We start from the raw sequence: 24410 nt of genomic DNA on the forward strand, positions 1-24410 counted from the left end.
GCTACAGCAGCATTATGTGGCCCATTAAATCATTTCTGGACCTACCAAGAAAGTTGAAATTACCTATTTTCATGGCCTTGTAACTGCAGTGGCTGAGGGGGAGGAGGCTGTGCTACGGGACTGTGCTGGGCTACTGGACTCTGCTGCGCCATGGGGCTGTGTTGCTGGGCCATTGGACTCTGCTTCTCTGAACTAGGTGCAGATGCTGGGCTGTTTAAATCTGTAAAAGGCAAAAATGTTTAATTTTAAATAAATCAATTAGACAATTTCCCCTCTTTTACCAAAACAGCATCATATGCCACATTACCATTCACAATGAAAATGATAAATACTAATGCAACTAGATGATTTGGGGACTTTAAAGGCAATCAATCAAGCACAATATACACCATTATTAAATAAAATATTAAACATTAATTTATTCAATACTGAGTTAAAATTACATAAAACCATCAAATTGATTGTTACTATCATAAAGTTGAATCATAATTGAAGTAATTAATTTAATTTCTTTGTTATTACCTTGTGCATATGGTATCTTAACCGTCACCAAAAAACTGATGGTTAAGATACCATATGCACAAGTTAATAAGATGGAATTCAGTTTACCTCAATTATTATTTATTTATTATGATATTGATAATTCCTTCACACTTAAGAACCCTCATCCCTCCTAAACATATATTAGAATGTTCAACTACACGTACATGTAGGTATGGCTAATCTAGACAAATTCGTACAGATTTTTCCTTCTGTGTTGTCGCATAAAACTAATAGTTGTTCTATTAATGAAATAAGTAAAGGATGGAGTTGGTTTATAATCCCATATGTGCTACCAAATTGGACTTGCACATATACTCATTGCAGTGTGTACTAAAAACTCAATTTCTATATATATTTAAATTCCACTGTTTTTCTTCTTCCTACATTCCAATAGGTTTACCACACCTTTATTACTTCAGAGCACAGAATCCTGCTTAAAGTACTTTCACTATCACCCCAGAGCTATCACCCCATAATCTTCTAACTGCAAATTAAACAAACCAGGAACACTGCCTGACTGATGAAGCAAATAATGTTTTTGTCTGATGTACAGCTATGGCTCTGTACAGGATATGATTTGACCACACATAATATGTTAAATTATATCCAACCCAACCTAAAGTGTTCCCTTACAACTACTGCAACCCACACAAATATTCTTACACAAAAAGTTATAATGTACATATAGGTAATACATATATTTATGTGATGATTCACAGTGCTATAACATTTATCTTGTGTGTAATACATTTTAAGGTGCAAATACTCTTTTTAAATCTTTCTTTTAAAGAATAATTGCACTTTATAGCTTATTACACTAGAGATTTTTGTTACAGGGGAAGCACATTAACATATATATTTTTTTTATCATGAAAAATGGCTGCTATCAGAACTAATGTACTATAAAATATGGGATGATATGATATTCCAAATATACTTTGGAATGAAGGCAGGTAGGATAAGTATGTGGGCAATAAGGAGTATGGTATGCCAGACTGCAATTCCACAATAATGTCAGTATTGTAAAAGTGTAACTTGTATATAAAGTATGTATATGCTACCTACCCTCCTGAGGAACAATGCATAGCGTTACACTTAAACCTGCATCTTTGATCAGTTTAACAATATCTGCATGAGGCATGTTGATTATAGACTGGCTATTCACAGCTAAGATCCGGTCTCCAACTTTTAACTTTCCACAGCGATCTGCGGGGCTTCCCTCAATAATTCGGCCGATTTTATGTGGTACAGCTGTAAGGAAAATCATACAACTTAGGTTAGGTTTTGATTTTAGAAAGTTAAGTGAAAGAGTCCAACTGTTTTAACCTCAATCTTAGCAGCATAAAAATAAGTGCAGAATGCCTCATACTGATCACAGAAGTAAGGTGGAGGCTGGGAATACATCAAACTTTATACTACTTATAGTTAAGAAACTTTAGCTTTGGGGGAATTACATTTTAAAATACATTTTCCATATTTGGCTAAAGTGGGGTAAGTTTTAGAACTCTCATATTTTTACTGCTATCCAGAGTTCCAGATTTACCCTTACTTCCTGTCCTGTGAACAATGGTTTTAATGGAAGTGAAAGCAAATCTGTAAACCATTTGAAAAAATACATGGCAACAAAAGAACAATCATAGTTTAATTAGGCTACAAAGGTAATTATACGGACGTTGTTTTACAGTGTTTGAGGATTTGTCAGTTATTGGTAATCAGAAAATATAAAGCTGAACTACTGAGTAATTTTTCCATAAAATGACAAGCTTAATTGTTTGCTATTGGCAGGAAATCAAATACTGTGCTCATTTTCTTCTCTTCGGTTTTATTGAACTATGCCCACTTTATAACTGTGGTTTGATTTTAAATGTTTATTCTTACTTATGGAGATTAAGAATAGATACAACACTGCATTCCTTGTAGCAATAAAAGCCTATATTTTATGTGCAACACTAATTAAGGTGATAATTGGTATCTTGACATATCTGGCATGATATTAAGAACTCTGTTTATTATTATTAATAATAATAATAATAATAATAATATTAATAATACTATAAAAGAAGATACAGTTTTTAGAAATGTGGGTTTAAAAAACATTCATGTTACTAATCTTAAAACAACAGCAGGCGCATTTACCAATAAATATAATAAAAAATGACTGAATTTTTCTTTCCCCAAGAGAAATTCCACAAAACAAAGTACACTACAGGTAGTGAAAGAATAAAGAAAAAGTGCAATAAAATCCAATTTACAGTCTCATTTTTCTTTTATAGCACATTTAATGTATATCATTGGATGCATGTATCATTCTGAACTTAAAACAAGATTGTACATAAATGCAGAGATATTTTTTTAAATCTTTTGCATATTTTATGCAATAATAACTACCCAAATGCTTCTTCAAAATTAACATGCTCCTAAAATTCCCATAGGTCTTATTATGTGACTTAATGGCACAGTATAGTAATCCAGTTGGCTGTTTTTCTAGACTGTTTCCACAGATTTATATGCTCTTTTTATTGGGTAATTGTACTTTAGAATATCAAAATTTACATTTACGCACACAAAAAATGGTTTGTAGAAACGCTAAAAAAGAGGTAATGTGTGCCATAAAACAGAATCTCAACATATACCAGATATTTTAAAAGGGTCAATAAAAAATAAATGGGATACTGTGTTGAGAGAATAAGCATTATTTTGTGCACAATCAAACATTTTTTACTAGTTTTTGTACAAGCCTGGTACTTGTTTTTAGTTACAGCCACAAGGACCTATCTTTTTAATGCATGTTCAAAGACGTTAAGCCTTGGTGGTGAAACAAGCCAGTGATATATTGTAGAGACATATAACAAAGAGCACTGTAATTTATTCAAGTGGATATTTTGAATATTGACTGATCTCCATTTACAATTCCAAAAATGAGTTAAAAACACAATCAGCTTTGTAAATGATATGTACAATTAGATCCTGTGTTCACTGTGTATCCAGCTTGTGTGAAATAGTACTAACCCATAACTATTTACACCAAACTGAGTGACATCTTACACTTGGAGATACAATATGATTTGTGGAAGGATTATTTAGAGTTTGTTTTCAAAAGATATAATATTGTCTTCTTGCATACCTTTTAAGAAAAATGTTTTTATATGTATAGTATAGACCTAGTGATCTAGTATTGTTAACATAACAGGGTAATACAGATATATTTATACTTATTCATATAAGCACTTTGGTGTGCTTATGTGCTCCAGGAAAACATTTTTTCTTTCTCTTTGATTTATTACAATTTTTTTAATACTTGTAAATTACCTATTGTGGCTCCTGATTCCGGCCTGTTCAAGGAGCTGATAATAACAAAGCCAAACCCTTCATTCTCCTTTCGGTGGATGACCACATCACTGGATTGTGAGTTCTGGGAGGTAAAACCCTCAGGAGGGGAAGTGTAGCTTTGTGTAGTATGATTACTGTTTGGATATGCAGAGTCACTTCTAGGGGAGCTGTGATGTGTTGACACAGAGCCAGGACTCCTGCCATTCTCTGGACAATTATCACCTGTAAAAAAAAAAAAAAAAAAAAGCTACAGTAAAAAAGTTGCACCGCTTTGTATATGATCAAACCAAAACAATTTCTTTAAACTTTCAATAACTATATATTTTATGTTTATTCAGGTATATATAGAAGAGTGGAGGATGGAGGAGTGATCTGTTAACAGACAGTGGACAGTAATTTTTAAAAAAACTGAACTGAAGTTGACCACTAAAATTTCTTTAATGGATATACCTGTAACATTATTTTAGAATTCCTATTTCTTACATGAATACTGGAATTTAATTTTTTTTCTAAAAAAAACTAATTTGTACGTATGTATGTATCTATATTAGGTTTTCAAGATATATCAAACCTAAACTGCAAAAGCACTAACCTAAAAACAAAAGTGGAAATATACTCCTGTTTGGGGCCCGTTATTCAAGATATATCAAACCTAAACTGCAAAAGCACTAACCTAAAAAGAAAGTGGAAATATACTCCTGTTTGGGGCCTGTTAGTAGAAACTTTGATATGTAGAACTTTCCAACATTACCTTACCACTGGAATAGTATGTCACAATAGACTACTGTGGTCTCTTCCGCTAATCTCCACATCATAATTATCTCCTACAATAGTTGGGCTCGGCAGGAGGAACCACAGTAGCTAGTGCGGGGGACCCAAAGTTTGACCAGCCAGAGGAGTCAAATAGAATTGGTGCTGGGAGCTTTGCTACAAAAAAGAAGTTTCAGTAAACGGGTTGAAGGATATGTAAGTATAAAGCCATATTCTTAACAGGTTCTTGCTTTTTTTAAACTCCATTACAGGGTCTCTTTGAGCAGAATTCGTTTTTCGGTATGAGTGAGCTGCTTCTGTGTTCAGAACTGCGTAGATATATTTTTTTTTGCTTAAGTGCTTAAAATTAATTTGTTTGGTGAAGTGGCACAGAAAAATAACCATTTCTCCATAGAAAGGAATTAAAACCATATACATAATGCAAACCAAAACAGCTTTTACATTGTTATACTTTGCTACAAAACTAAATATACCAAGTGCAGAATGCCTTCTCAAGCAGTGCTTCATCGTGCTTTTGATAAAACACATTGTAGCAATGCAGCTATCAAGCTATGTCTATTTTAGCACTTTATTGTCACTACCCAGGTAATGCAATTGTAAATGTAATAAAAAAAATAGGGCACTGGGAATTTGGTGCCCTCCAGAATAATTCTTTCAAAAGAATTTTAAAGCTGGATCACTGAATAAGGTGTGAGGGCACAGTAACTTAAATCTAAAATTAATGCACAAAGAGCTGGTAAAAAATATAGTTCTAAATCTAGGAAATTTGTCATAACCTACTTTTTACTTAACTTTCAGATTTATTTTTAAAAAAACAAAAAAAAAAACTGGTACATCTGAAAATATTGACAGCTAACTTCAAATGCAAAATTCTACTCCTTCTGCAAAATCAATTTTTATTTTTGTCTTTCCCTTTTGCATAAAAAATTTCCAAAAATATATTTTAGGTCATGGCCCAGGAAGACAAAAGAAAACACTTGGTCGCCTTTACTTGCAGGTTTTACTTGCAGTCCCAGTATACAATTAATCTCTACAAAATGCATGTTTACTTTAAAAGGTAACTTTAATGACACTCAAAATAGATCAAATCATCCCGTCTGAAATATGCTAAAGGACATTAATTCCTGCTTGGGTTCTCCCCCCCTCTTTTGATTAGCCATAAAGACTATACCAATTGCATAAAGAAACACTTGCTATCTTGTGTATTCAGGCAGAAGTATCCTTCTAGTCTACTGCCTATTAGAGAAAAAAAGCAATTTGTGTACGGTCATGATGTAGATGGGCAGATCAAAGTATATCTCAGTAACATTGCAGCCTTTCTGCCTTGGGGACCAAAAAGATCATTGGATTTCCCTTCGATTTTCATACAGCATTCATAATTTTAAATAACAGCACAATCACATCTCAATAAAAAGAAACAATAAAGTGTGTCAATAAAGAACAAACAAATGTGTGTTGTTGTATTTCATATGTTATCAGTAACGTACCTATGGATAGCACCTTTCTTCTCACAGTAAGATTGACTTGTCCATTACGAGCAGCATTATGCATGAGATCAATCACATATCGGTGGGTTTTACCAGCAACTGGAATTCCATCTACATACAGCAACTCATCACCAGGTCGTAACCGGCCATCTCTGTCTGCGGAGCCCATTGCTATCACAGCACCAATTAAAATCTAATAGAAGACACAATCCCAAATATTTATTCAGTTTAAATAATAAAAAAATCCAAGTAGAAGGATATAGAGAATATTGTTGTACGTATTACTAGCGTTGGATTATACAAAAGATAGTGGTTCGTTATTATTTGTAAATTTACAAATACAATTGTATATTTACTTGTAGATAATATGCTGGAAATTTATTAGTTACAAAGAAAATACAGACATAACGTTTTTTTCAAAATTTAGTTAGACATATTTTCATATAGTATTTTTTGAACCAAATTACATACCTAGGGGGCAGTCAGATTTCTCTTTAAACGATAAATCTATTAGTTGGGGCTCCATACATACACAATTCACCTAAATTAGTAAGTGTATTAGGTAAAGTGTATGTCCAGTCCAAATTCTTTATTTTTGTAGTAACTTAATGCATTACAAGTTATTCTCCCTTTATTTCCTGTCCTACAGATGCAACAGGCAAAGAAAGGAAATCTCTCTCTGATGATGAACCCAAAGTACAGGGAAAAAGGAAAAAAATATTAGAAAGACACACAGATCACTGGATCATGTCACTTGTGGGCAGGGCAGGGTAATGGAAGACTTGTAAAGCACAGAATAAACTCATGTCAGCATAATGAAACACAAGCCACAAGCAATAAATTAAGCAATAAAGCTACATAAACACAATAGATTACTGTTTATTAAAACCCAACATGGCAACCACCCTAAACAATCTGTAACCGGATTCTAGAGCAAGGTGCGCTTGGAAAAAAGCTTTTTGCACAACAAAATACTTTCTCAACAATACATTAAAAGCAGAAGTTTTTATTGCATACATTCTTGAAGATTACTAACATATTGTTAGATAATTGTTCATTAAAAAAGCACCCAGTGACCTCGAAAGAGAAGATCCACAATGACTCCCGGTGGCAATGAATGAATAATGCTTACAAGTTTGTTCTGGTGTAGATGTAAAATCTTTTAATGAATATATCTGATAGTGATATGACTATGGACTTTGTAAAGCGCTGCATAATATGTTGGCTATATATAAATACTAGCTAACAATAATGGTATTAAAGTCAGTACAATGGACCACCATGTTTTGTGATCAGTCATGTTTTGCTGTATCTATAGCATCATGGGTTGATATTTTGACCCTTTTAAATGCCTGTTTAAATGGTCCATTTTAAACCACAATTCTCCAACACGTCTATGTAGCTTTTGGAAATCTGACAAGAGTAAAAAAAGCAACACCTTAAGGACATCACCAACACACATGTTTTATTCTCTACAAACTACATTATTTATAAGCATACTGTAATAGTTGATTCTTACAACATATTTGACTTTTCATATTGGAGTATTTTAAATTTCAGTCCTATATTATGTTCACCACATGAAATGATTTTCTTACAATGAATACAGGTCTCCGTAACCAAGCTGAATTCAACTATAAGAGCTGTGTGAAGATCATACATTTTTATGTTACTTTCATTTCAGAGATAAAGCTCCAAAATAGGCCTTTTAATCCTCACTCCTCAAATTCATACTCTTCAAGCTTATGCCTTCAAAGGCAAGGCTGGCAAGCTGAATATATAAATGCATATAATAGAGGATGCCGAAGGAATATTGATTACTTGAATTGTATTATGTACTCAAGGCAATTCAGAAAATGTTTATGAACACTCTGCTACATTTACACATGGGTGAGTACCATGGAAATTAAACTGTGAGGTATCACATTGCAGAAAAATGAATTTTAGTAAATGCAGTTTCATTTCCAAACCTGCAATTTAGAACATCAGTAATATACAAAAAAGTCTGGAAACCTTAGAGACTTTTTAAAATTTACATTTTAATATACTTGCTGTTCCATACATTTACGCAGCAATTTACAAACACCATATGTTTTCTTCTTCTGTGTTTTTTGTTGGTAAATTGCAAAAACAGAATCAGTTGTCCACAGAGAAAGTCAAACATATTAAATAATTGTATTCAGACTAAAAGACATTGATGCTGTATGGGCTGTGTTGATTGCCCACCTCTTATATTTATGACTTCAATACTAGATGGCAATAGGCCTAAAACACCTTCATAACCATGTTGATTTAGTTACTTTAGAATTAATCTATTTAATTTATAATCCTAATTATGAGCTAGAATCACTCCTTTCCTTTTGGTTTTTTATTCCTCCCTGTTGCCCATACAAACATCAGCAGTCCAGTATGTACTAGGTTTTATCCTGTAGCTAGGTGATAAAATACATTTTTGCACATATAATGTTATGAAGCATGGTTTTAGATAAATGTATTTGTTTTTAGTTAATACCTGCATCCTTACATGATGTTTAAGGTGCATATCGGTTGACAGCAAGTTTAAAAGTTCAAATATAAGATTATTCTGTGTATAGCCTAGTGGTCCGCGGCTCTGGCTGGTGCGCCCCCGCTTGGGGTCAGGAGAACGACCCCGCTGGGGAGGCGCACTGGCTAGAGCCGCAGACCATGTCTTTTGTACAGATTGCAGGCTCAGACAGTGGGCAAATTATGTCTTTGGGCGGGTTCTGGCATCATGACATCACTCTGAGGGAAGTGTCCTCCCTTTTGGGTGACACACTGCTCCCTGCGGGTGTGCGGTTCAGAGTCCGTGAAATTAGTGGTTCGTGACAACCAAAAGGTTGGTGACCACTGGCCTAAGATACATATTTTGGTTTGTGTTCTAATAATTGTATTAATGGAACATTTAATATTTCCAATAAAAAAAGAAGAAACACTTTTTAAGAAAAAGAGTCCATAGAAAGGAATATCATTACAACATAAGGAAAACATAATAGAGTATAGAAGGGCACCACAAAGTACATAAAAGGCTAGTAACAGTTCATACCATTGTTCTGTAACACCCAACAAGAAATAGAAGAAAAGGTCTTACTAAATACAATATATAAATAAATAAACACAATATATTCTAGAGAGAAGCAGAGAACTTACAGGCTGGCCAGGTTCATCACCACCAAGTATTCTAAAGCCAAAACCAGACTCTTGCCGTCGAAGGTGAACATCCAACTCTTTGTAGTCAGGACCTGGTGTCAAACAAAAATACCTTTTAATGTCTATAATTAAATTGAATTTCAGCACCACAGGCACGCTTCAGAGAGATAATAAAATGACTTTTAGTTATTGATGAATGGTTCATGCATAATATTAATTTGCCATGAATTATAACAAAAACAAGCAGTATGGTACTTTTCTACAGTTACACAGAAAACATGTTCACTTTGGTAATTATATTACACAGCAAATCAGAAAGGTTACTGAGAAGTTAACTGAAGTAGTCATGATTAGAACATTTGCATAAAATTGTATTACAAGCTTTTTAAACATGGGTGATCCTAATTAGCACCTCATTTTTCAGGAGTCAAAGCCAAATTGGAAATATTTACTGATAACAATAAGGGAATGCCCAGGGAAATGCATACACAACCTCACCAATGCTATTTTGCACACATTATACATATCAATACACATTTTCATATATATACAGCCAGCTACATATGTTCTTTTAGAATGATTTTCTATACTAGAATATGGATTGTATTGCAACCCCCATGATGTACAAATGACATAAAATGAAGGCTTACATATTACGTCATGATTGTTTTCTTGTATTCATATCTATATAATCAATGTACCTGCATAATCACAATAGGTTACATACAGCAAATGCTTGGTTTCTGCATCTAGAATTCAAATATATACATTTCATATTTCCAAATATCATTGCTGACTGATGGCGTGCTATTTTTGCATTGTGCTGTCACACATCTCAAAAAAATGTTCTCTGTCATTGACTTGTTTCCAGCACATTTTCTTTTGTTATGAACTGCTTTAATTCCTGTCAACCTTTTACTATCTCAGCAAATGATATCTTAACAGTTTTATATTTATGCCAAACTTGAGCATATATTTTAGCTAAAGCTGTGCATTATATATTCTCATATTATATAAGGTAAAAATAATTTAGCAATAAAAAAATGACTTTAGAAATAAACTTGAGGATAGTGAGTAAAAAGCAACTACTTTAAATTTGTATATTTACTTGTTGATCAAAAGAAACATTCCCAACAAGTTTTTATTCCTTAAGACATTATATATTGTATATCTTTACAATAAAACTTACAGTAATCCATTGAGGTTTGAAGTAGTACAACTATGACATATAGTATGATGGGAACTAAAAGGAAAGCATGCTGCAAAATGGTGATATGAAAATGGATCTTATGACAGAATTGTATTAGTTTCACATTTAAAACATTTTGCACATGTAACAATATTCTTGTCTGTATGACTACATCCTATCACTAGCATATCACCTTGGCTTTGCATCTCAATAATGAATATTCTGCACATTATCTGATTGAGTAACTTTAGCCATACAAATTTCGTTTTAGAACGTTTTAGCGATTCTGCTTAAATATTATCTTGAAAAGCTGCAATGAATAGTTAAATGTTGTATTTTTTTACACAGGTCAAATAACATTACAGTAGAATAAGTTGTTTGCTGGGTCACAAATTTGCATCATATTTTGTATACATATTAACCCACCATGAGCTATTCTCAGGTTGCCATTATACTTGAGAGGGGATGACTATAGAGCACCCTCAGAGATGAGCCATTGTCATTGGTCTGAAAAGTGCCCTGTTAGTAAATCCAGGGCTGAGTTTCTACAGGTAGAAACAGCAATGAAAGGAACAGATTTTTAACCTGGCCATTTGATGGTTCCTAAAGTGGGTGATTGTGCAGTGGTTGTGTACAGCACTCTAGACATATTGTTGCTTGCTGAAGCAACTTATTTTCACAGTTTCAGGTACCACAAGGTTACAATAGGGTAAGGCACTTATTATTTCAAACTTATCTAATAAAACCACACCAGCATTTCATACTCTTACAGGTGAAAGGGAGCCAAGAACTTGTCTAGTCCAACTCCATTTTGGTGTTCCATGTATACTGGACCTCGCTGCTGAATTTCTAGTAAATATGGCAGTGCAGTGATATGACTTTAAGAACGAAAATGTGACAGGACAAATATTAGTGAACTCTATCTAGAGGAATGACCACAAGACACACATTTAGGTTAGGACACAGAATGGTGGACACATATTTCACAGGACAATGTGTGCTGGAGAATACTTGCCGGCAGGATCCGCTCTGAAACCAGCTCTGGGTGGCACTTGTTCTGAATAGGAAGATTAGGAATTTCATGTAAGAAAATAAGAACGCTAAATGTACAGCACCTCATGTAGGCTGTAAATCATTTATAGATGTAGAAGGTGTACTGCAGTGAAAATGACATTTTAAAGTTCTGTTATAAAATGTAGAGCAACCATTAGAATAAACAACTGAATGACAATATGCATATACACAATATACATTTTTAAAGTTGAAAAACACTAATAGTATCGTTAATTACAGTTACTGGCAATGCTCTTCTACTTTAGAACCACTAGAAAGAAATTCTGAAGAAAGCATTAATATGAAATGTAGTCATTACATTTAAAGGCAAACAGGCAAAATTATTTGGCTGTGAGAAGATTACAACTGAAACAAATGCAATAAACAGTTGGTAATTAAAGAGGTAGCAATGGTGCTATAATCATACACATATTAAATACATTTATTTTCTACAGAAATAAGAAGTAACATGGAGGCAACTATACCCATCAACCAGCATACCATAAACAAATCTCAAACATAGGTTGAGAAGAGAAGATGTTGCAAAAGTCCTGTGCAGATTTTGCAGCTCCACACGGAGGACATATATGTACCCCCACTCACACCTAACACTAATAAAATAGACTTGTCCAAATAAATATGTACATTCTGTAAACATATTGTTGCTACATTTTTTGATCTAAAAAGGGTATATCTGAGAGTGAATCTTCCCACTAACCTAAAAAGAGGGATAAACCTGGTATTGTTTGGATCTGTGATGGAAGCGAGACATGCAGATACCTTCTGGAATAGGAATGCCTAACTGTATTTCACATTGGCTTAGTGATGTGCTTTTTCATTCCTTTTATGTTGCCTTGGCATAAGCTGCCTAGCTCTAAAACTGCTATGTACAGTTTGGGGGGGAAAATATCTTGTATTTGTAATATCTGTGTGGAAGAAGACTATTGCATTCCTATCACAATGCAGTAAAAAGAAGGTTTGGGGCTGGCTTGAAGTCTGAATTTCATTAGCTGGAGCTGTTCTGAACCTGCATGAACTGGAGCTAAACTTGTGCTGCTAATGGCAAGTTAAACTTATTATTTTAAGTGCAAAAACCGAAAACACATTAAGACTATGACACATCTGTAAACATGTAATGGGTCTGATTTATTAGCTCTCCAAGGCTAGAGAGGATACACTTTCATCAGTGATTTAGCAAACCTGGAATGTATTTCTTCAAAGACAATTGCTTTTCATTAGCAAATGTTTTGAATCCTAGACCAGATCCATTCCAGGTTTGCTGTATCACTCACTGATAAAAGTCTATCCTCTCCAGCCTCAGAGAGCTTTAATAAATCAGGCCCAATGTGTAAAAGCTTGCTTGAGCCCTACTCTGACATATTGGCTACCTAACATAATAGAGGTTTATTGTTTATTTGAAGACCTCAGAGCTGACCTAGACTAAGACAACTTTTTGTGTGCAGTGCGTGTGTTATAATTTTGTTTTAGCTTAACTGTTCATCGAAATTATTGGTAACACATGGGAACTAACATGGCCACTACATCACAGTATACAGATGTGTTATTTAGAGACCATTGTATTAAAAAAGAAAACTAATCTGCTCACCATTAATTCCGAAACAGACTGGTAAATAATATTTTATAAAAGGATATACTGATAATGCAGTGGGTATGACTTTTAATATTCACTGGCATCAAATAGATCATGACCAATAAAGCACACGGACCAAGAGAATTCCCCACAGAAAATATTTGGGAAATGTCCGATGTTTTATGAATGTTACATCGGGTCCTGCGTCGCCTCGCCATCTGCCCCGGAGCCGGCGCTCTGGGCGCCGCCATTTTAGTCTTCTCTTCCGTGTTCTTCATCCTACATCACCTGACCCAGGCGCGAGAATGGGTGACGTAGAATGAAAAAAAAATTTCCTGATCTCACTGCGCATGCGTGAGATCGGAAAATTTTTCTCTTTGAGCAAAAAAGCTTCTTTGGGCATGCGCAGAAGGAGTGCCCAAGAGCCTCCTGGGAAGCCTGACATAGGTATCCTGGGAGGCTTTGCACTCCCATTCATTCTTGACCGCCAAGATTAAGGGTTAATAAAAGGGTTCCCTTCCACTCTTTTATGTAAAGTGAAAATTCTGAGTTTAGGTATGCTTTAAATAACTACAATGCTGCGTAATATGTTGGCTCTATATAAATCCTGTTTATTAATAATAATATTAATAATAATAATGATAACCTTAAACCCAACACAAAGACAGCTAAAGAAATGCAGCAAAATTTTAGTGCTCTTGCTGTCTACAAGGTTATCATTTTTAAAGTCTTGCTTCTAGGGGAATACTGACTCTTACAAATTAGGTGACATCTGTACAATTCCCTGTAAGAAATGCCTCAGAGGGGACACAATGAAGTATGTGCATTTGTATGGGTCACTGACCTAGCAGGAACACAAAGAAAAAACAAATCTTTGATCTGCGTTTAAAATTTTATACGCTATAGGAACGTGTAATGGTTTGGAAAACATTCTCATTTCACATTTTCTTTAATATGCTGTTCTACAAAATACAATGTTAAAAGAAATTCCTTTCTTTTTTATTACTTAATTCTTTCACAGTGTTTTTAATTTCTTCCTACTTGACGGGTTTAAAGAGGTACTGTAACTGGGAAAACAAATATGAGGTTTCCTCAAATTAAAAAATCCTCAAAAAAAAAAAAAAAATCTTCCTTTCTCCACCTATCATGTGACCTGTTGCAGAAATCAGAAAGCAACAGGAAAAAGAGAATAAGCCTTGCTGGGACAGGAATTTCCATTTTGACAATGGCAAGCAAGTGGCCTAATTGGAGGTGATGTGCAATGTGTACATTTGTACATATATGAATATATATATATTTTAAAATATGACCAAATGCTTTTGAGAAGTAGATGTGTAGACCATATCAAACAGCATCTGTCTATGTTGTTTAGCTTTAATATAACTTGCCTACCAAAGTTGTTTTTGTAATATTGTTTGAGGAATATAAGGCAAAAATGTATTTGTCAAATATGACAGACAATGCTGCTCCTCCATGGATACAATGATTTAACATGGTCACCATAGGGGAGTTTTACTGCAAACTCTTGTACTTTTATATTTTTAAGTTGGGCAAATTTGTATCCTATGTCAAAGGCAGCCAAAGCTTTCCCACTATTATAATTAAGCGAATGTTCCAGATCTACAGCATAGACCATTTTACATTCTGTTTACCATAATTTATGTAAAAGAGAGTTCTACATCTTTAAAAGATGTGCAGAACTATTCAATTTGCAATGCAAATGAATCTATTAGATAGTCCACCAGCTCATATTGGAGTACTACAAGAATGGTTGGTGGCCATATTTGACAGACTTTCTGTAATGCATTTTAGCAGCAGACATTGGATGCCAGCTGTGAGGTGTTCTTATCTGTGGTATAGCTTAATCACAGAAACAAAATAATTCATTGTGGGGAAAGGAAAATCAATGTTGTTTTCTTCATTGAAATGAGCTTGGCAGCAGGGCTCTGTAGCAATTTCTAACACCTTCACCCAAGAGTGTATGATTGATGTCTCACTTAGAAGAAATCTGGCAGTAGTGCATTCACCTAAACTAATGCCAGCAACCATAGCACTTAATGACACGCCAGCACGATTCCATTCAATAGTGATTAATAGCCCAATACTTCAAACATTAAAAAAACAGATTATAAAATAGGAGCAGTTGGAATCACAATAAATATGTGAACTGAATATGTTGGAACTAACAAAGTTTTGTAAAACTGCCAGGACAGCCTTGCCTAGAGCAGAATGAAGAAAGCTTCACATGAGTAAGGCTTACAGTCATCTTGATATTTGACAGCTCCCAATATATGAGCTTGAACAATGACCAATCAGTGATGCTCACTTAACAATCATCATTGAAAATACTTCAAAGGCTGGTACTAAGCCCTTTGAAGAGGTCAAGACTGACAATAAAAGAATGTTTGAAACACGTTAGCCATCATCAATAAATTATTAAAGGGGTGCTTTATATTTTTAGTTAAAATTGTACTAAATTGCAAAGTATAAATGGCACTGCATTGCAACCAGTCTGTTTTATACACCGAACAACTTGCTTCATCTTCATGCGGATGCAAAATAACGATATGCCAATGGAAAGTCCAAAGGCTAAAGATTTTTTATGGGAATGAAGCAAATGGATCTTTATAACTGACCACGGTGAGAGTGTCCTGTAGGCACAAATGGAAGTGGCAGAACTTCTTTCCAGTACTTGGAAAAAACTCAGACAGCTGTCCTGCCCCAATTCATAGTTTGGAATTTACCATCATTTTTATCCCCAGTGACATTGGTTTTTAGAATATATGGTCTATTCACAAATAAGCGCTGCTTCAGCACGTGTACATATGTTGCATGTTACTGTGTGGTGTATAAGGGCAGCTTATTTGGATGAATATGTTTGCACAATGCTCCAAAGTGGTCCAAAACTGGACCTGCTGTATTTTGAGGAGTGCACAACAGCACAATATACTGGTGGTGGGTTGGGGTGCCATTAATAATGATTGGTACCACACGTTGTACATGTGGTATGTGCATTAGCATGTGGCCCATGTTCTAACCTCTCTCTGCTCTATACAAATCTCAAACTTATCAAGCACTACAGTAAAAATGAGATATAATAAGTCAAGTCTTCCTTAAAAATAAAGTGGAAAAGGAACCCAATTATTACCAAATATGATAATTACCACAAACAATGAAAACTTATTGCTAAGCGGTTTTTAAATGTGTTCATCTAAGCATAAATAATGCTTCCTGCCCACATTTGTACATTATAACACTTAATGAAGACTAAAGATTGTTAGTAAAATTACTGCTGATGCAACGAGGCAAAAATAACTTCAAGAGAATATACAGAGATTTAATGCAGCTAAGTGATTTAGGCAGTTTAGGAAAGAACTGAAAAAATGATGAAGTGAACTGTCACGGCCTTGGCTAATATTGACAAGATAGTGACAGTTCACTAAGAAATGCTTAGATTATTTCAGCAACAAGCATTCATTTTACTTACGCCTACTTTCATAAATTGCTCTTGACTTCTCATAAAGTTCATAGGGGTCAGGTTTTCTTGGATCAAAGGCCTCTGTAGAGTCAGGAAATGAACCTCTATGTAAGGTAGGTGGATATGGAAGATTGGGTGGTAGTGATGGTGCTGATAAACTAGTCTGGGGGCTTCCTTGATTCTCCCAACGTTCCATCATCTGCAACACAAACACATTTTTTTATTGTTATAATTGTGTTGCTCTAAAGATATGCAATCAATTGTGAATAGTGAACTAGCATGAACAGATGATCAGAAATACCAGCTAACATCCACTACAGCCTAAATATTACCCTTTTTATGGTCTTTCTCTCATCAGCAAAAAAAAATTACAAGACGTGTTAGAATGCAACACAGAGCATTTAACTGTATGCCTGCTTTGTGTTATTTGGTGCTGCTCAACCATTATGTTTATATGGACAAAAGAAACAAACCAAACAGCTCTTCCAAACTCCAAACTTTTTCAAGACTTTCAGGATTTAAAAAGGGTTTTCTTGTAAACTCCCATATTACTTAGTCTACGTTTAGCTGGAATTTGCCTTCAATTAGCCTTAAACAAACCTGTCATAAAAAGGTACACAGTTTTTTTGCAAACATTGCATTTACCATTTCCAATTTTCACAAGTGAAATTATGTGCATTGATTGTATTCAAACTAGTACAGCAATTACGAAAAACCAGCACTTTTACTTTCATAAAGGAATAGTATATAACAGTTTAGAAAACAATCTGTAATACGAACACCAAGTATATCAATATATAGAAAATAGATAACTCACAGGCTTGGAACTTTTCCACGGAGAGAAGAAACCTGAAAACAAAATTAGAACGATACCATTAACCATGAGCAACAATCATGAAGCTTTTCATGTCCTTGTTTTGAAAAGAAAAAAGAAAAAAAAAACAATGTTAGTCTAGTGCAGAGAAGATTGGTAATAGCAATCCAGTTTTGAAACCAGTAAAGTAAAAAGATGCAGTAGAGATTTAAGGATTCAGTAAAGCAAAATCAATGTCATTCAGTGCCACATTGTAAGAAATTATAAACATTACTTATTTATCTGGTTGTAGTCAATTAAAATCTAGTTAGTTTCTATAAATTACTGGTCTTCAAGATTATATTTCACCATTAACTGCATCATCACATTGGCCACAAGTATATGTGTGCCAGATCTGGCACTATTATACAGTCAATGTCTTTCTAAGGCTTGATTTGTTCTGTTTTTCGCTGCTTGTCCAACTTTGGCTTGACTTCCTAACCTTGAATAGTCAGTCCTTACATAAACTTTATTGGTTTACTACATTTGCTTTCCTTTTTAATACTACATTTTTTGCTACCTGTAGATTGTACAGTCTTTTTCTATATGGTTTATGTACTCCTGCCCTATTTATTGGGCCTGATGTATTAAAGGGCCAGGCTTTCCAGGGCTGGATATGATACACTTTCTTCGGTGAAGCTGGGTGATTTCTCCAAAGGCATTTGCTATTTGCTAGCAAATGTTTTGAATCCGAGACCAGACCCATTCCAAGTTTGCTGGATCACTCAGCTCTACTGATAAAAATGTATCCTCTCCAACCCAGGAGAGCTTTAATAAGTCAAGCCTATTGTGCCCATTAGAAGCTTTCTGTTTCTTTCCCTATGTACCAGCCACCCAACCAGCCCCACTTCAGGTTTTAAAAGACCTTACAACCTTACATTGGGACCTTACATGGTGAAAACACAGACATTCTGTAGTCCAGCAAAGCTTCCCAAACACGGTGACTATGGATACATGGTGCAGCACCTGGAGGCATTTGAAAAGGCTTCCGATGGTGATTGGGGGGGCTTATACCTGGCATCTCTTGCCAATTGAATTTGTTCAAGACTCCAGCATGCTTCCTGCAGGGTCATTATGTATCTTGATGACTACAGGTTACAAAGTTATTTTCTTCCTATTCCATTTAAAGTTCCCTGATTTTCCTTTTGCCAACATACTTTTTACCACATTTGGTAGCATATATGCTTGGGTACAGTTATACCTTTTGCATGAACAAATACATTTCTACAGATAATTTTATGCAAGCAATTTAAACCTCATATGACCATCAAATATGACCATCAAAAGCATCTAAAATTGCTACAAATCTAACATACGGTAGGGTCCACCTAAAACGAAAAACCAAGATCCCCTGATCTAAGTTGTATTTTGGAGCAAAACCAAAGGAAAAAAAAAACCCCGCCATTATTCTAATTTTTTTTTTTTTGGAGGTGGGGGGGGGGACGTTAATGAATAAATTCATAGCTGTGGTTATCTTCTATGAAGATCCTCATCACAATAAAATATTCAGCTTTATAATTTACAAAATGGTGGCAGTGGCATAACTATGCTACACAATACAAGGGACACTTGCTTACACTGTAACATAACTTTTTGCCAGCCAGAAAAAGACAGTACAACACTTTTCATGTAGTAAAAACGCATCCACTTTGTGTCTGAAATGCAACAACATCTTCAGTAACACAATCAAAATTTAGGGTTGTCACAAACATTTGGTGCTTATGTGGATAGGATTTGGGTAAGTGAGAATTTAATATGTTTCTAAAATAATTTAGAACAGCAGTCGCCAACCGAGGGACCATGAGCCACAGACCATGTCCCACATACGGATCGCAGGTGTGTCTCTGGAGAGTGGGCGGGTTCTGGCACCATGACATCACTATGGGGGAATCTATTGAGTGACACATGGCTCCCCGTGCATGTGCGGTCCAGAGCCGGTAATATTGTCGAAAAGGTTGGCGACCACTGATTTAGAAATCATTGACAAGTGCATTTGACATACAGTTTACCTCTTCGGAAGGGAATTTGACCGTTTTAAAGTAGATTTTGCATTCTCATAGCTTTCTATGAGATTTCAAAAACCTGATTAAAGCAAAAAGTCAGTTGCAAAGTCTATTAGGAACAATACTTCAAACCATTATGGGCACAGAGGATATTAGGTACATTTTCACCAGTACCCAACACTTGAGCCCCTTAGATGACTCCAGTCTCAACATATTTGTCCACCCTATAATTTTCCATATATGCTTTCCAATATGCTTTTTCCAAATGCCCCTCTGGCCTCGCCAAAATGGGCACCACATATTGAAAGCAAACACTGCATCACCAATGCAAACACAGGTATGCTAAGCTACAGGCCACTAATAAATGTACAATTCTGTTAGATGGGACAACCCCCCATCCAAAATCTTCAGTTACTGCATTATAAAAAAAATTAATTCTGACTAATCACTATAGGCCAAAAAAAGTTTACTTTTAGATGCCTTTGCCTAGGAAGCCCTCTTTTTCATGTATGAAAATACAGTGAGAAAAGTTTGGGTTTATCAATCACTTACCTGGTCCCGCTGTGATCATCCAGCGTTGTGTTCGTGTTCCAGCGTTGTTCGCCAGCGTCGTCCTCCAGCGTTGATCTCCCTCTCCAGCGTCGGGTACCTTCTCCGAGAAGAAGAAGCCGGCCGGCTTCTTCTTCTCCGTCGGTAGCGTGTACGTGTCCCTCGGCGATGACGTCGGCGCGTGTGCGGGAAATTCAAATTCAAACTCATTCAAACACATTTTGTATTGGATTGAATACAAACTCCTGTATCCAATTCAATAAAAAAAAATTCAAAATAAATACAAAGTATGTAACTGGTAAATTCAAACGCTCATTTTGTATTGGATTGAATACAAAGTCCTGTATCCAATCCAATACAAAATAATAGAAAATATATTTATGTGGTTTTGTCTATAGGTATGTGACGGACACTAGGGAGGTGTTTTGGAAAAATATATTACTATACAGTATACCGAATTATTGCATTTTCAGTATTTTTCATTTATTTATGCATTCTTGTTTAAGCTGATTTTTGTGTCTTTTATTTAATTTTATTAAAAGTATTTTTTTTTTTTACATGATTGTGTTTCAAACATTTTTTATATTCATATCTACTAGAACCCTGTTCGGACATATTTCTGTAAGTTACAGGTCTACAATTTAAAAAAAAAAAAATTCATGAAAAACAGTGTAATGCTTTTGGTACAGAAATCTAGACATCAGTGTAACGCCCAGGTGGTTAAAATACAGTACTGATGTTTTTCCTCTTTTGTTTTACCTTAAACACAAAGACATAGAAACTGAATCTGGCTGGTTGAGACTTGGAATGTGGGTAGTGGAAGTCTCAAACACTGACTTTCTTTTACTGAATTGCTGACATAAATGCAAAAAAAAAAAATATTGCATGCCCTTCAAAATGCTTATACCAGCCATTTACTTTTTGTTTTTTAAGGGAAGGTCATTCGCCTATACCTTTAGTATGACCAGCAACATCTACAGTACTTTTCACATTAGGGAACTTTATTGGAATTACACTTTTCAGTCACAAAATGTTTTATGTCTTAGGAAAATCAACTGCTGCTTATTACATGGTGCAGACTGTCATTTGCAGGCTCAGTTGACAAAAACTAATAAAAAGATGCAGCGAGTGTAACATTTCAGTTTAAAGTAGTTTTCTCAAATGCATAGTAATTCTGCCAAGTTTGATAAATTGCATAGGGTGATGAAAATTCTTCTAATTTTACATGTGTCTGGAAAGCAGAGATAATATAATATAGAAAGACTAATAAAATAGCTTACTGAACACCAGCGAAAAATCAAAGGTAAACCAGTAATTACCGTATTTTATTTTAGTGTGTACCAATTTTATTAGGTTATGGTGCTTACAAAGTGAATGAAATAGAATTATGCAGAAATGATTAAAGGGCTAGTACACCAATATGTAATGCTGCAGTTCTTTACGTCACATGATTGAAATATCGGTTAAAATCATTTCACATTAGAAAATGCAGACATGTTGACTTGGGGATAAAGCAGAAACACCTTATTTCTGGTATCATCAAATAGTAAGAAACTTAAAAAGCATGAATAAAATATGCAGATGACATATTCTGGCTGGGACTGATTAATATAAAGTGAGTTTTTATAATAAACACCGTTCATGTATCTAATGCTTTGCCAGGAGCCATGCAGAGCTGGCCACATGCCTGAGGTTCTAGACCAGGGGTAGGCAAACTCCGGCCTTTAGGCCAGATACAGCCCAGCCAGTAGTCTGTTCCGGCCTAACGCCCCCCTGGTTGATCTGGCCCAATCCCGGCCAGCAATGGTCATCAACCCGTGGCTCAGGAGCCGCATGCGGCTCTTGAGCCTCCTTGTTATACTTCCTGGTGGGGAAGCTGAATCATCAGTGCAGTACTCATGAGAGTGTCCGGCCTAGTGTGCCTTATTGACATCCTAAAATGGCCTAGTAGCCAAAAAAGTTTGCTGACCCCTGATCTAGACATTTGGTTAGGTGATCTTTGTGTTTTAAAAAAAAATTCAAACAATATTTGATACTCTGCTTTGAAGGAAATCACTATGGGCCTTTGGTCATGTGGCCAGCCCGACATGGCGCCCAAAACAGCATATTCTATAGAAAATGTATTTTTGCCCTACAAACTACCTGAGCCAGAGCGGCCGGAGCCGCATGCAGCTCTTGAGCCTTCCTGTGGTAACTCCCTTCCCTATTTACCGAGGCCGGCGTTAACACTTACGCCACTGGGGTAAATAGGGAACATTCACTCTTCTCTGTATGCATTGCCAAGGAGAGGGATTTCCCTTCAGGGGACATTCCTGGTGGGGGCGGAGCCATTAGGGCAGGACTCTCGAGAGAGTACAGCCTAGTGTGCTCCAGCCTACCCCTGAAATGACCTAGTGGCCAAAAAAGTTTGCTGACCTCTGGTCTAGACAAATAAAAATACCAGCCGCTTGATTATGTTTAAAATAAATATGATTGGTGCATGTGAAAAAAGCACATTTTTCACAGCAATCTACTTTTACATTCAACCCTTTCAGTGCAGGGTCATAGAAAAGTCTATGGGAAAATGCATCTGAAGACTTTTTATGTACATGCATCCAGTACACAGAATGAAAAACTGGTAGGTGCTAAGGAAGTTTACATGAACATAATTTGAGCACTGTTGAAAGAACATTTCTATGTCGTCCTACTGGAGGATTATTTCTGAAGAAAACAGGACTTTATTTTGATTACTTTTGTATGGTTGTTGAGCAATTTTCATGTAATGCTATTCCTGGATATCATTTCAAGTCACCTAGTAAGGGAATTTCACCTAGCTTAATGATTGTGCTAGAAATTCAGTTTGCAAAAACAATACCCAATCAAGGAAGAAAATTAAAAAAAAAAACATGAATATTTTTAAGGCACAGGTTTGGATAGGTACAGGAGGCAAAGCTTCACCTATACCTCAAAATTGATATTTCACTTTGCCAACTTAAAATCTTACATTTCTTTAGTAAATAACTCTGTTGCAAAGTGAGTATAGGTCAACTTTAAAGCAGACCTATCAAGAATGTTACAGTAGCATATGATTACACATGACATGCCTCAATATACACCAAGGATGTATTTTACAAAAGGCAGTACTCAAAAAGTAACTTCAGACTGAGTCTACACGGTTGGTTTTAAAAATGCATGTAAACGTTCCTACTGAGTTTACGTGCAATTTTATGTACTTTTACTAGCAATTTATAGCTTGCCTTACAACCGCTGGAAAACGCTAGAAAAAGGTTTATGCCGTGTTTTCCCACGTTTACGTTTCAAGCACCTATACACGTGGGAAAACCTAACCTGCATTAACCCTGCGTTTTAATTTTTAAAACGTTGCAAGGAGCGTTATTTGTTATGCTCAAAAACGTGCCTCAAGAAAATGCCCTGGTGTAGATTAGCCTATTGGAATGCATGGAAATTTCAAACATGGGCTTTTAAAGTCATAGGTTAAACGCTGGGGAAACAGTCCGTGTAGACACAGCCTTAAAAATGCAAATTAAACTCCTCACACTTTGTGAACTATACATTGTAGCAATGGTAACAAACTTTTTGGGATTTATACCTTCCTCTGTCTCTAAAGAAATTCTGCTTTACTATCCCTTTTCTTAAAAGTATTTATGAACCTGAGGATCTGTCTTCATTATACCCAGCTTGCCAGTCTAAGCTTTGTAATATGAAAAGCTGCAGTGTTGGCATTCCTTTATATAAGTGTCTTAGGGAATATTTCACTAAAATGAAGCTTCTTTGCTGAGTATGTCTGAAAATGTCTGCATTTGTATCATAGTGCAGACTATTTTTATTGTTATTATCCAGTATTTATATAGCACCGATATAACGCAGCACTGTGCAATGTCCATAGTCATGTCACTTGTTGTCCCTCAAAGGGGCTCACAATCTAATGTCCCTACCATAGTCATATTTCATTAATACAGTCTATGGTCAATTTGGGGGAAGCCAATTAACTTAACTGCATGTTTTTTGGGATGTGGGAGGAAACTGGAGTACCCAGAGGAAACCCACACAAACACAGGGAGAACCTGCAAACTCCATGCAGATAGTGTCCTGGCTGGGATTTGAACCTGGGATGCTGCAAAGGCCAGAATGCTAACCTCTGAGCCACCGTGCTGCCCTATGACTATGAGTAAAAGCAGTGAACTAATCACAAAAGCAGAAAAACAAATTACTAAGGTGTGTGGGGGGCCCAGAATTCCTCCAATGGTGCCACTTTTAGAAGTGAATTAGTTGAAAAAAATTGAAATAGAATATTTGCATAATTTACTACTGTACTGCATTTTATTGATAAATACATACAATTGCGACTTCAGGGTTTAGGGTTCATCTGTAGCCAGCCTGTAGTAGGCGAGTCTG

General features: G+C 35.5%; 1 protein-coding gene across 8 annotated transcripts in view; it reads right to left on the reverse strand.

The window, feature by feature from the left end:
- MAGI2 (membrane associated guanylate kinase, WW and PDZ domain containing 2) overlaps window positions 1-24410 on the reverse strand; it is a 394804-nt gene that overhangs the window by 35758 nt on the left and 334636 nt on the right. For 7 of the 8 annotated variants that reach the window (XR_011919492.1, XM_072401735.1, XM_072401730.1 and 4 more), the window contains 8 exons: window positions 17428-17459; window positions 16620-16809; window positions 11504-11545; window positions 9300-9391; window positions 6132-6324; window positions 3853-4095; window positions 1609-1794; window positions 64-220 (listed from right to left, as the gene is read on the reverse strand). Coding sequence is in view for 7 of the 8 variants with exons in the window: in XM_072401735.1 (XP_072257836.1) it covers window positions 64-220; window positions 1609-1794; window positions 3853-4095; window positions 6132-6324; window positions 9300-9391; window positions 11504-11545; window positions 16620-16809; window positions 17428-17459 (1135 nt within the window). In the remaining variant the exon portion in view is untranslated. The remainder of the gene's footprint in view (window positions 1-63; window positions 221-1608; window positions 1795-3852; window positions 4096-6131; window positions 6325-9299; window positions 9392-11503; window positions 11546-16619; window positions 16810-17427; window positions 17460-24410) is intronic. The other variant, XM_072401731.1, reaches the window with a different exon arrangement.

This window comes from Pyxicephalus adspersus, chromosome 2 (genome assembly GCF_032062135.1).
Source record: "Pyxicephalus adspersus chromosome 2, UCB_Pads_2.0, whole genome shotgun sequence".
Taxonomy (NCBI): domain Eukaryota; kingdom Metazoa; phylum Chordata; class Amphibia; order Anura; family Pyxicephalidae; genus Pyxicephalus; species Pyxicephalus adspersus.